Raw genomic sequence first — 14,479 nt, forward strand, 5'->3', positions numbered from 1 at the left:
TAAGCATTATCATAGCTAGGTCGATCTTAAGATTTGTTGCAATCCTGAATTTGTGAAACTTGATTTCAGAACTTCACTCATTGTGGAACCAATTAAATTTATTTTTTTTCGTTATAATGTCTTACCATAATAGTGCATTTGCACTTGTCATATTCACTAGCTGTTATTCTGTAAACAACTGCACCCAAATAACTTTGCATTCACATTTGCAGAAATGTGCTATATTTAACTCTGTATTGCATAGATGTTGCATCGGGTTCCTTTCATTTAGGAATTCATTGAAACATGCAATTCAACCTGGGATTTTAACATGAATCTATGTTTCAGACCACAGGTGTCAAATTCACAGCATCATGTTGGCATCATGTGATAGATCACATTTTTTCACTTCGCAGAGCTGGGGTGGGCATGGCCTGTGCATGATGCATCCGCCCCACCGGCCACCAGTTTGACACCCCTGTTTTAGACCCTTTTTAATGCCTCAGGTGTAGGACTGTAAGAGGTCTCTATTTCAGGGCAAATCTCTCAGATGGGTTCTTCAAAGTGATATCTTCTTTTCAACGATGGTGCAGAAGGATCTCAGTCTTTGATACTTTGATACTCCAGACTTTTATAGCCCTACATCAAGCAATCAAGTTTATTGAGGGTGAGGAACAAGGAATGGGTAGCAATGGAGGAACTAAACAAAATCATATAAGCTGAAATGTAGCTGTTTCAGTAACATTTTTTTTCTGTCATTCTTTTCAAAGTAGGAGTTTATACATTCCTGTTTCTAATTCTTAAAAATAGTTTACAACAATTACTACTGTATAAATGCACATTAATTCAACGGGTTAGATCCAGACTTAGTTAAAACAGACCCTTTATAAACAAGCTTTCATTAGCATGCCTTAGGTTCTATTGCTTTTAGTGGATCTACTCTAAGATTCAACTAAAGTGCAGAAATATACATGGTGAGATGGGCAGCAAACTAATTTTAATAATAATAATAATAATAATAATAATAATAATAATAATAACAACAACAACAACAACAACAACAACAACAACAACAATAACATAAAAACAAAACCTGAAAACATCTGAAAGCTATGCTTATACTGTTTGATGTAGAACAATCTGCTTAAGGCAATATCAGAACTTGGTAGTGGCTTTCTATTTTACATTTGATTTTTTTCCCCAGAATATTTTTCTCCTGCCATTCATTACAGAAGCTCCGAATTATCAAGCATTTTTTTTTCTTTGTTAAGAAAAACCTAACAACAAAAACTTCACAACTTTAAACATAAAAGGTACTGAAGTTTCTCTCTGCAGTTGTAGCTTCCTATTAATATGGCATTTAAAAAACCCCATCTGTGAATAAAAAAACAAAACCATGGCAGTCCAATTACATATTGCTTTGTGAGTGTTAAACCTAGTTATGAAGCAGTGAGTCACCAAGGCAGTAACCTCATTCTGTCATAGATTTGAACATTTAGTTTAGAAGGAAAAAATTACTATGCCTTAATTGAAAGAAGCCGCATCATTAACAACTATATTTTGGTACACTGTGGCTCAACAATGGACAAATACAACAGTTCAAGTTCTCTAGAACTCTTCCATCAGCTAAAAGGATGGAGAAGCAAGTAAGAAAGGCTCATAATTAGGCCAGTTATGGCTGAAATATCTGCCCTATTTTTATTTATTGTCTTGCTTCCTTCCCATCCTGTTTTTTGTTAATATATTCCTGATGAAGAGTTTTGGAAAATTGAGAGCTTTTAGACCACTTTTTACTTTACACAGGTATTTTATTTGTTTGAAAAGTTAAATCCAGGTATCCAAAAAAAGAACTGAATGCATCCTTCCCTACTTGCATTATCCTAAACAATGGATAATATGGACATACTAAATTATTATTTTTACTACTTTATTCTACAATATATTAATTAAATCAAGAAACAAATCATCACAATACTAAAGACTCCTATAATAGGATTACTTGATGTTTTATATGCTTTCATACTTGGAAGAACCACCTTCCTTTGATTTCTGGTGACCATGCAGGACATTCCAGCAAAGCTAATATCAATATGAGAATATTCACAATCAGACCCAAGTCCAGGGGTGTGCAAATATGGCCCCTTTATGACCTGTGGACTTCAACTCCCAGAATTCCTGAGCCAGCTTGGCTGTCTCAGGAATTCTGGGAGTTGAAGTCCACAGGTTGTAAAAGGGCCACATTTGCCCACCCCTGCCCAAGTCTATTGTATGGTCTCGTATGGTCAGTTTACTAACTGTGAAACTGTGATTAAGTCTATGCACTTGTGAAATTAAAGGGTTTTCATCATGTCTTCTGACTACTGCTTGGTGTTCATGGATGTGTTTTGCCAGTCTTCTGCCTATTTGTCCCAAGTAGTGGTTGTTGCAGTCATTACACTGTATATTGTAGATGACCTGTTTTTCCTTCTGGGGTTGCTGGGTCTTTTAGTTTACTTATGGTGTTTTGAAGGGCTTTAGTTGGCTTGTGTGCTATGTTGATTCCATGAGATCACTACTTTTACTAGCTCTGATGATGTTACATTTTTATTACTTCTCACATTTGTTCCCTCATATTAGTTGCTTATGCTAGCTATTAAAGTGTAGTACATACAGTTTTAAAAAACTGTATTTTACAGTAGCTAAGGGTGATGTAGTTAATAGAACTGCAGATGGAACAAGTGAAAGAAAGCGCCATGAATTCTTTTTTTTGTGTGTTTTTATCCAAAAACTTTAAAAGGAATTAGAAGTGCTTCAGGATTCAGGAATTTTTTCTTTGAAGGGTCTCTGTTGATTACTTCTGTTAGATTATCTAATTGGGCGGCGATTTACAAGACAAGTAAATATGTGTACATAGTTGCAATTTCACGACACTAACTTCCTTTAATTTAATTAGTGAAGGAAGTATTTAGATAATTAAACTTTACATCTCTTGTAGCCATCCAGATTGTACTCCTGGTATTATTCATGCCTCTGTTATTATTTCTAAAAGAAAATGAATTTCTGGATAAAGCTGACATGGTAACACCAACAAAAATACAAAGCAAAATTACATGGCATGGAGAGTCATCACATTATAACTTTTGCATAACCAAGGTGCCAGCAAGTCCAGAAACTACACCCAAGTATCCTAGATTACTAGATTATACATAAAGACTTACATGGTAGAAAAGAGAAAGGTAAACATATAATTAATTTGTTTTTTAAAATGATAGAAGAATTGTAAAAGAGTTCCACAAAAATATTTACTGAAGCAGTTAAAACACTGGTTTTGCTACTGATCTGTACTGAACCTTTTAGAAATATTCTGTGTAAATTGTTCTTAGAACTGTGGCACCATTTAATGTTACAGTCTTAACATTATGCAAAAAATCCTATCAATTATAGACGAAGAATAGCTGTAGAAGTATTTTACAAATATATATTCTTAAATAACTTTTTAAGAATATTTTTCTTTTCATCTTTTCTTAAAAATCAAAACAAATTATTTAAAGAAGTCAAGTATTTCTTTCTGATTTGCTGAAAATAAATTCCATCGATAATTGGAAGCAAAAATGTGAAAGAAAGGTTTTGAAAAGAACCTCAAGATAAAATGTAGAGTTCTTTATATTTTGTAGTTTGCACTGTCTAACATTTTAACATCAAAAGTGGTGTACATCAGTTTCCAATCATGTATGGATTCCTTTTCCAATTCTCTTTTCTCCTTTTTGTGTCTTGATATAAAATATAAAAAAAAGGAGTTTTGGAATTAGTAAAGATTCAAATGGACTTATCAGAAAAAATAAGTTATTCTTCATTTTGGTCTCTCTTACATCTGTTCTAGGCAATGTGATATCATATTTGTGTTTACTTGTCCACACAGCCACACATCAAAGCAAGGACAAAATAGTATAAGAGTTTATTTATTTATTTAGCATATGACAAATACATGGACTTATAGTGGTTCAAATATTAATGTCTAGAATATTTCAACCTCTCAGAAAAGTCTAGAGCAGGCCTTAAAGCGGCTGTTTTGGAAAAATGGGACTGACTTCACCACTAAGTAAGAGTTTGCTGAATATGAAAAGTAAATGAAAAGGTTTCAGGCAATTTCAAGTCTCAACAAACAATGGATTTTAATACATTACAATTTTAATTGTTAAAATACCTGTGATTTTTCTCATATAACTGGATGATATAACAATTATAATTATAACATATCCACACAGCCAATCTGTGCCTCCTTCCCCCTCTTGCCTCACCTCAATTTAAATCCTTTAATTAATGCATCTAAAGTGAACTGCAGCTCATGAAAGCTTATGCTTTTGAATAACATGTGTTAGTTGTAAAAGTTGCTACCAGCCCTTCCAATGTTTCTGCTTCTTTTTTTAAAAAAAAATCCAATATACTGAACCAACACCAAACAGCTGGCAAAACACCACAAAACTGTACTGCAGTGTCTCATTCTATTTTTTTTTTTTACAATTTCTCCCCAATTTGGCATCGGGCACATCATAGCAAATTAACTCATTTTTTCTGATCTCAGAAAGCTAAGCAAGGTGGAGCAGGTTAGCATTTGGACAGCAGACCACTCAACACCCCAGAGATGTAGGCTACATGGGTAATTTCATCAACCCCCGACCATTTTCCCACCTTGTTAATTAAAATATCAAGTTGCCATGAAGTGACCAAACGCAGAGTCCTGTAGTCTGGCAAGACATTCACTTCTATCAGAAAATGCGGGAGTACTTCCATAACAATTACGCAATCGCCCTAATTTACGCAGATTAAAACAAAATACCAAATATTTATCCTTTCATTGGGTGACAACAGAGAAGGAAAATGAATCCTTCCGCTCATGAACGCGCTTACCAGAGCCAATTTCGCAAGCTAGTTTAGCGTTATGTGAACCGCATACCCGGGTTTAGTTTATCGCGTCATGAGAATTGAGTAAACATGGATAAAGCGTATCGTGGGAAATCCGCCCATTCCAGTCACCGTACTTCTCTCTCACACACACACACCCCCTATGCGTTCCGACAACCTATCCCAACACATCCAAAGCATGACTCAGATAGTGTCGCACGCTTTCCGCCACACCCTTCGGGTACATCTTTCCCTCAAGCAATGGGAGAAGATTCGAACTGACAAACGAAGGAAACAACCATCCGCCAAAGCGCGCCAGCTAAAAGGTTCCGCAGCTTTCTCCCCCGAAAGAAACATGGAATCACACGTGAAGATTATACAACGGAATTGACGCCCGGCCCGGCCAATAGTAGCCATCTCAATGTTGCGCCCGCCCACTCTTTGGAGAGTCAAACTTTTTCTTTAGCCAATCGCCGCCTGCGCGAGCTGGTTTTTCTCAGGCCGGGTCACGTTTCTGAAGGTATGAAACCCGAGCTCGGCGGTGCTTGAAGAGGAGGGCAGACGGAAGGCGGTCGCCGAAAGGGGGCGCTCGTAGAGGCGGGGCCAGTAGCCGAGGGGCGAGGCAGAATACCTGCTCTGTTAATCCGTTCCTCTCCGCTGAGGGAAGACTCGGAAACCGGTAGTTTTAACTTGTACAACCTGCAGCCTCCGCCGCCTGGTCGGCGGGTCGACTGACCGACCTTTCGCTACCACTGCCAGCGCCGATATTGGAAGTAGGTGAGGGGATGAGCAGGGAGCAGGGAAAGAAGCCCATGGGAGCCCGGTCGGACCTCCCAACCTCCGCGAAAATCGAGGGACGGGGGAGGTGTATAGGGAGAGTGTGAAAGGCTGAACTCGGGGGATGTGGGGAAACGAGAGTGGTGGGAGGATGCCCGGTTTGACCGGGTGCTTTATTCTCACAGAAAATAAAGGAAAATAAAGTTAGGGTTTGTTTAAAAACTGATGCATGAAACAAAACGAGGTGAGTTGTGGAACGGATGAAAGCAAGAAAAAGGTTAGGATGGTGGAGATCGGAGCACCCAATTGTTTGCTTAGAAGAGCATGTGATTTTATTGTAATCTAGAGATGCCAACATCTCTATTATGCTTCCTTCTATTGGCATATCTGAGATGGTGGTGCTTGTTTTGTGGGATGTAAGGATTGCAATATCAGATATGTGTTTAACTGGGGATACGTGCCATTGAATTTAATGGGATTTGCTAGACGTGTACAAGATTGTGTCTGTCCCTTGGATTCTACTCAGGCAGTTACTGGGTTACTGACCTAATTTATGTGTGATGTTTAAATTAAATTGGCAGATGCTGTCATGTCTTAATACTGTACTGAATGCATTTAGTGTAGGTGAACTGTGGGCAAGTAGTGGGCAAGTAGATTTTGGAGGACTAGCCAGGTGCTATTGGAGCATTAAAGGCTAGGAGAGAAAAATTAGTAGGTCAGTAGGAGACAGTGAGGATAGAACAGTTGTTTGGACATGTACTGCACTTACATTTTCAGTCATGAGTGAGTCTTTTAAAACTAACTGCTACAGCTTTCCCCTGTTTTGTTTCCTGTTAATTTTGTAGTGGTGTTGTGAAATGTTTCTTTAATGAGTGAATTGTGATTTATTATTTATTTTCCTTTGGGAACTGACTCTCCAATTTTTCCCCCAAAGTAACCCTGCAAAGATGTCCACAGGGTCAAAATGACAAAAGCAATGTTACACTGTTGCAGTGCAGGTTCCATAAGCTTCATGTATGGGGGTGTATTGTGGGGTAGCAGTCCCGCAATACACAGCTCTTCAAATCTATGAGACAGTTTGGGCAGAGAGAGGGAGAGAGAGTGGGTGAGAGGGAGAGTGCGTATGACTGACTTAAAACTCCCAGAGTTTCAATAGTTAGTATAGTCTAATAATTCCACCACGCCCAAGCTAATGTAGCTGAAATTAAAATTATTACAGTTCATGAAATTAAGTAGTTTCATAGCATAAGTTTTACAAATTTTATTCATTGAAGAGTTTAGAACATAAGGTAGTTCCTATTTTTGTTTACATACCTCTCATTTTAAAGATTTTTATGCTTTCAGAGGAACCATTATTACTGGAACATTTTTATTATAGATTGTTATATATTTTATGATGCTGCAGCATAAATGTATGACCAATAAATGAGTAAAACATTAGAGTCTTTAACCATCATTTATGTTTTCAACCAAACAGCTGGAAGTAGAATGCTTAGTTAGAAAATAGAAAAAGGAGAAAAAGTTAAACCACTGTATCCAGCAACATGGCATAAATCCAGTTCACCTGGTTTACAAGTAGTTTTTTTTCCCTCTAAGAAAAGTCAAAGAGAGGATTGCTTTTTTCAGTCTTTAATTAGTGGTAGCACGTCTTAGAAAACCAGTAAGCTTCTCATTAGCTATAAAGAGGAGTCTGATATTTTGCAACTCACTGATAGACATTAGTGAGCAGAAAAATTCATGCACTTGTTTATCTATACACCCATAAATCCATACATTATTTGTGCACTGCCCAGAGTTACCTTCAGTGAGATAGGCAGCTATATGAAATAAATAAATAAATATACCGATACAGGACCCTGTCACTTTATTCTTCTATATATTGGTTATAATAAATGCATATTTTAACTACACAATGATGCAGTTCATTTTAGTCGACATGATCGAGGCTTGAGGGTAGAGGTAGGGCTATAACTTGCTAAAACGTTAGCTTCAAAACCAGTGCAGAGAAGCAGGTTATTGACCTGTTAAGAAATTTATATATATTTGTACATGCTAGAAGCTAACATGCTATACCGCTCACTTCTAATATTCATTAATATTAATATAATATTAATGTTCATTAATATTATAAGTGAGGCTCTATATTGAACCCTGCTCTACAGGGGTTCCTTGAAGAGTATTTGGAAGCTACAACTGGTGTATAATGTGGCACAGGCAGTTCTTGCGGTCCCTAGGGTAGCCCATGTTACATCACTGTTTTGCGAGCTGCATTAGCTGCCAGTTTGCTTCTGGATGCAATTCAAGGTGTTGGTTATCACCTTTAAAGTCCTTTGTGGCATAGGTCCAGGTTATCTGAAAAACCAGCTCACCCCAATGGGATTGGCCCACCCAACCATACCAGTAAAAAGAGTATGTTGCAGACCGTATTAGTAAGGAATTTCAGCTGGTGGGGAACATCATACTCCCAGAGGTGAGATCCACACCCCCTACTTACCTTCGGTAAATTCTGAAAACATAGCTCTGCCAATTGGTCTGGGGCCCCAACAGGGTGCATCATTCTGGAGGTGGCTATCAGATTAAGAAAAGATCCCAGTTCCCCATGTATTTCGTGCTACCCTCCTTCCCATGTTTTAATTGTATTTAATATTGTTATTATATAGGGATGCGTTGACTCAGTGGCTAAGACGATGAGCTTGTCGATCGAAAGGTCAGCAGTTCAGTGGTTCGAATCCCTAGTGCTGTGTAATAGGGTGAGCTCCCATTACTTGTCCCAGCTTCTGCCAACCGAGCAGTTCCAAAGCACGTAAAAAATGCAAGTAGAAAAATAGACACCACCTTTGATGGGAAGGTAACAGCGTTCCATGCGCCTTTGCCTGCCATATGACTACGGAGACGTCTTCGGACAGCGCTGGCCCTTTGGCTTTGAAACGGGATGAGCACCGCCCCCTAGAGTCAAAAACAACTAGCACATATGTGCAAGGAGAACCTTTACCTTTACCTTTTATTGTTATTATTTGTTGTTTTATTATTTTAATGTCTATCAATGTTAATGTATGTAAGCCGCCCAGAGTTGCCAAATGGATGGCACTTTAATAAATAAACTTTAGTTACAACAGTGGTAACTCTTTCCATCCCAGTTGGAAGAGATGCTTATTTTTCTTATATTTCCAGAAAGGAAGTCATATTTTCCTGACACTTTTCTTATTCAACAATTGCAACTACTGTATATCACTAGTAAAAAAGAATAACCACTAAATTTCTTGCTATTACAGAAATAGTTGATAGGAAAGCATTAATGTAGAAACTATAAAACATGCTATAACAATTAACTGTGGCTTGTTCTTTAATATGCATCTGTGAATTTTAGTAAACTCATACAAATATCTTTGCCATTGTTTCATTTCCTGTAGTGACACTCTCTCACAGAGATTCTGCAGTAAATGTGAACAATAAAATGTGACTTTTTTCTGTGACCTACTGTAGATTCATTTGGATCACAGGTAACTAATAATGCCAGCTGTTGAATTATTACATAATCCTTTGTTTCAATGCTACTGTTACTTGACAAACAAGATAAATAAGAATATAGAGAACAAAAACAAACTGTTTTGTTTGTGTTTTTTTCCTTCCTTAGGCATCTAAAACAATATGTGAAGTTTGAACACTGGAAAACACTGTCATGTGGATATGGAATAGAAAACATTAGTATTGCACAACTGATTACCTTAAGGCCAAATATTCTTTGAACTTTGCTCTGAGAAATCTTTTGAATTCTTTGACATTTATATGGCACTTACCGGCATTAAAATTGCTTAGAATGAGCAACTATTTGAAAACAGCAAGTGATAAAATTATTGTAGAAACTATGGATATTCAAATGAAAAATGAACAAAATTTGGATATTCTTCAGGAAGATATTGAGATGAATGGGGAAATGAGTAGAAATGATATCAATGAAAATTATTCCAGCAGGCATGATTCCCACAGCAATGAGGGTGAAGAAAATGATAAAGAAACAGCTATAATTATGGAATCTTTTGATTACTATAAAAGGTATTATTCTGATCCCAAATAATTGTCCTAGTGCTGTGGATATGTGTAGCAATGATTATATGTAATTTGCATTTGTATAATTGTGGATGTTCCATATCTAAATGCTCATATTGAGACAGATGAAGAATATTTATTTAAATCTTAAAAGTATTGCATTTCAGGATATTAACTGAGATTGTGATGATGGGTGAATTTTATTTGTTCAGTTTTCACACCACTGCATAAGTGTCTGCTGTTTTCACAATTATAGCAGAGGCAAGGATGTAGAATACTACAATCTCTCCAGCCTCTCTCTATTCTCATCAAAACTAACTTACATTTTTAAAGTTATGTCTGACCTTAAAATAAACAAGGATTAAGAATTATATATATTAAAAATAAAATATACTTAAGCAGTCTGGACAACAGTGTGCTTATATCACCTTGCATTGTTTTATAAATACTTCAATAAATCTTAAATATTGGGTTTTGCTCCAAAATTACATTAAACTTGAATTATGTTCATTTACAATGTCCAGGAGTGAACAATCTTCTAAATCTAAAATCCGTAAGGAATTGATAAAAACTATGCAAGATCTAAAAGGATACCTTCCTCCTCATAAAAAGATCAAAGGCAAATCAAGTGTCCTGGCAACTTTGAAATATGCACTTAGGAGCATTAAGCAAATTGAAGGTAACTATATTAACCATTCATATTCCTATTTAGGAAATTAAAGCAATATCCAGAAAGTACAACAGGAAGAAAGCCTATGATAAAAGAGAGTCTGTGAACTATAGTAATGCTTTTTTTAAATTACAATCTTGATATGATTGCTATAACTTTGTTTTTAAAGTCAAAACCTAAACATTAGTTCATATCAATATACAATATAGAATAAAATAAAATAATACCATGAAAGTTCATATTAACTTATTATCCCTCACTGTCTATCTCACACACATACATATAATACACTGACAGACTTGTCACATAAGTGTCACATAAGCTCTAAGATTTTGAATATGTGTTTCACAGTACTGTTTGATTAATAGAATAAGATAGGATATATATAAGATTGATATGAGTTCTATTTAAATGAATTTAACTTCAGGATAGATTTACATTAGTTAGATTGATATATTACTTAGCTGTTTTTTCCAACAAGGTTGCATGAAATGCCTCCAAAATTATAATAGATCACCAACAGATGGCAGTATTGGCTTTTGAGAAGCTCTGAGATACGTTATTCTTCAATTTCTGTTCTTTCACTGCAGTTTGCTGGAGTTGCTGTAAAAAACTTAAATTTCTTGAAAAGTTGCTATTTGTGAAAAATTAAGGTCACTGCATAGTTGACAACCTGCCTCCATTTCTCTCTTTGTAACTGTCAAATCATGAAAACATGAGAAGACCCAAGTGGAAATGCATCTACAGACAGCTCCAATACATCCCTACCAACTCCATTTCTGTTCTTGTTCTTGAAAGTTCCTAGAATATCTGAGTACAAGAGGAATCATCCAGTCTTTCAGAATTAAGCTGTGCAAAATAAAAAAACTTTTGGTTTACTGAAATGTAGAGGCTTACAAACTGATCACATTCAGAATATCAAGATTTCATTGGAGGACAGCTTTTATTGAATGGTGAAAGAAAAGGAATAAAGGCATGGTTAATGTAAATGAAAAATTTACATTAACCATGTTAAAATTGCTTTATAATCCAAGTGTAAAAACTAAAGAGACAATATTAAAGCACTTAGGAAAAAGCATTTTTACATTTTCAAGGTTTTTCAATATTCCCATGTGGAAGTAAATATACTCCTTCCATAGGGGAATAAGTAAATAAGTATATATGAATAAGTATATTTGAAAGCTTATACAAGAATAAGAATATAAGAATATTTGAAAGCTTATTCAAGAATCAAATTGAAATGGTAAGCGATGTAAAGGCTTGCTTATGTGACAAAATGACTAGGGCCTCATGGAAATTTACTGATAATATGACCACACAAAATTTTAAAATGGACAAGGGGGTTCCCAATAACTGTTAACATTAATTTTCCCATCCCTTATTTCTGAAATTTTAAACTCTGTTTTCTGTCAAGATACTAAACTAAGGATTTTACCATCAGGTTCCAAGAAGATTTTAAATGTGACAAACTCGTCTCCTTTTTAAGCATCTATTTTATTACTCTCAATGAATAAGTAAGGAAAAATATAAATATGATAAAATGTGATCTGATAATTACAATTTTAAGAGGGGACAAAAATCATTCTAAAAAGAAATAAATTTGAAAACTTATTTCTTGCCTCTTAGTATTTGGGGGGTTTTTTGTTTGTTTTTTTAACTAACTCAAAGTTCATAATTAACAAATTAATTGGGAAGTATACTTTTATCTGAATCAGTATATTAAGTTCAGGAAAATTGTTCATTTAAAAATACAATTAAATATCAGCCTAAATAAAAGATTGTATACCCTTATGAAAAGAGTATTTAAAAAGCTGCTTGAATTGTACACATTGTTTTTTTTTCTGTAGCCAATGAAGAAGAATATCAATTGACAATGATTAATAACAGCTATCTCTCTGATCTTGATATATTATCCTGTACTATGGAAGATGTTAAAAACATTACTGCAGAGTACACCATGAAGAATGCAGTAAGTATTCCCATTACAACAAATGTGCAAATTATCTTCTTCAACTCAAATAGGGAATCTTAGCAGTTCTTTTTAATAGTTAAAAGCATCTACAGTATTTAAATTATTTCTGTGTCTAGTACCAACATAACCCACATAAAGGAAAGCCATTGGGATTCTGGACTTAAACCAGGGAGATGCTGATTCCCACTGATAGTGAACCTAATGTTCCCTGAGTCAACCCAATGTTTGTTACTTAATCTATTAATATATAAAATTATAGTGAGGAAGACAATCCATGTATGCTACTTCCTGGGCGAAGGATGGGGGGGAGAGGAGGCTGAATAAAATGATAAGTGAATAAGTCATTCAAGAATATTGGTTCCCATGATACTGTGATAATTTTATATATAATAAAAATGTAAACAAATATATAATGCTTGCACATGCACACCATTACTTATATAAAAGATAATTGCCTGAATTTGCATGACATTTACAGATCTTTAGGTAGCCATTTTGCTGTTCTTACTCAGAGAGCTTGATTCTGGAATTGTTTGCAAACATGCTGGCCCTCTTTGATCACTGAGGCATGCCATAATTGATTTACCATGATTTATTGAATAAAAGGCAATTATCTTGATTTGCCCAATATAAACACAATATATGTTCCTAAAAGGAATCTTAATTTGATTCAGATATCTGGACTACCCAAACTTAATTCAGAATCCATATAGATCTGAAGCATACTGTTAATAGTCAGAAATAAACCATAATATATTCATTCATTTATTCATTTACTCATTCTCTCGTTACCCAAATAATATGTTAATTTTTTCATATCTCATTAGTTTAGTATATTTAGAGCTCATAGCATTTGTGTTTATTTTCCTTTTGCCAACCTAAAATGTGTTTCATTGAATATATATCATGTTTTAGGATATGTTTGCTGTAGCTGTTTCTTTGGCTACTGGGAAAATTTTGTACATCTCTGATCAGGCTGCCTGTATCCTCCATTGTAAGAAAGATTTATTTAAAAATGCCAAATTTGTGGAGTTTCTGGCACCTCAGGATGTCAGTGTGTTCTATAGCTCAACTATACCATATAGATTGCCATCTTGGAGTATTTGCAATGAAGTTGGTAAGTCAGTTAAATTCTTCAATTATGCCTACATTAATATGTTTTACCCATACTTAATTGAGAAGTTTATATTTCTTTAAAGATCAGATAATTATAGTTGTGTTGACTCATGAAAAATCTAAATCCATAATTACGTAGTTCTTTTTACAAATATTAATTCTTTTGAGCTTTTCTGATTTTTTTTTCTCCTTATGATGAAACCACTTTTCTGGGCAAACCGATCACTGTTTCATTGCTGTATTTTTAATGAAGTGTCACCTGTCAAAGTGTAGTAGAGAAGCAGGGTTGGGCTATGGCTATGAAATAACAAGGATATCAGGGCTATAATCTAGATTAAGAGATGAAAAATATCTCAGAAGAAGGTAGTGTCAAATGAGTTCCACAGGAACAAAGAATCTATATGGTCTTATCCATAAATTAATTCTTTAGTATTTTAATTCTGGGGTCCCCAACACCTGGCTGCAGCCCAGTACCACACAAGTGGAAACTGGGCCACACACAACAGGAACTCAACTGCACAAGCGGGTGAGCAGGCAAATGCACAAAGCTCAATTTGTGCAAGCGGGCACGTGATCCTACCACTTGCACAAAACCATTCCTCTCTGACTGCCACCCCTGCCACCGCTGGTCTGCAGAGCCAAAAAGATTGGGGACCAGTTTCTTAATTAGAAAGTTATGTGTTCTGTGGCTACCTTTAATTTTTCAGATTAAAGCAATTCTTCATATTATAACTCCAAATGTTAAAAGTTGTTCTTGCATACTTCTGTCAGAGTTTATGAGGGAAACTTTTAAAAACTTAAATTATTATTTGAAAATAGTAACCAATTTCAGTTTCCCAAGTGATATACAGTTAGTCCTCAATTTACAACAGGTCATTTAATGGCTGTTCAAAATTACAACAGCATTGACAAAAGTGACTTATGACTGTTTTTCACATTCACATTCACATTCACACCCCATCCCCATGGTCATGTCAACAAAATTTGGATTCTTGGCAACTGGTTCATATTTATGACAGTTGCAGTGTCCTGAGGTT

General features: G+C 35.4%; 1 protein-coding gene across 3 annotated transcripts in view; it reads left to right on the plus strand.

Annotated features, from left to right (window-relative positions):
* Positions 1 to 5,358: 5,358 nt before the first annotated feature.
* Positions 5,359 to 14,479, plus strand: part of PER2 (period circadian regulator 2) — a 29,891-nt gene continuing 20,770 nt past the window's right edge. For 2 of the 3 annotated variants that reach the window (XM_060683153.2, XM_060683157.2), the window contains exons 1-6: positions 5,359 to 5,633; positions 8,298 to 8,387; positions 9,272 to 9,690; positions 10,209 to 10,363; positions 12,202 to 12,323; positions 13,242 to 13,443. In XM_060683153.2, coding sequence (XP_060539136.2) covers positions 9,455 to 9,690; positions 10,209 to 10,363; positions 12,202 to 12,323; positions 13,242 to 13,443 — 715 coding nt within the window. In that variant the 5' untranslated portion in view covers positions 5,359 to 5,633; positions 8,298 to 8,387; positions 9,272 to 9,454. The remainder of the gene's footprint in view (positions 5,634 to 8,297; positions 8,388 to 9,271; positions 9,691 to 10,208; positions 10,364 to 12,201; positions 12,324 to 13,241; positions 13,444 to 14,479) is intronic. The other variant, XM_087872693.1, reaches the window with a different exon arrangement.

This window comes from Pantherophis guttatus, chromosome 6 (genome assembly GCF_059756535.1).
Source record: "Pantherophis guttatus breed Tessera chromosome 6, ASM5975653v1, whole genome shotgun sequence".
Taxonomy (NCBI): domain Eukaryota; kingdom Metazoa; phylum Chordata; class Lepidosauria; order Squamata; family Colubridae; genus Pantherophis; species Pantherophis guttatus.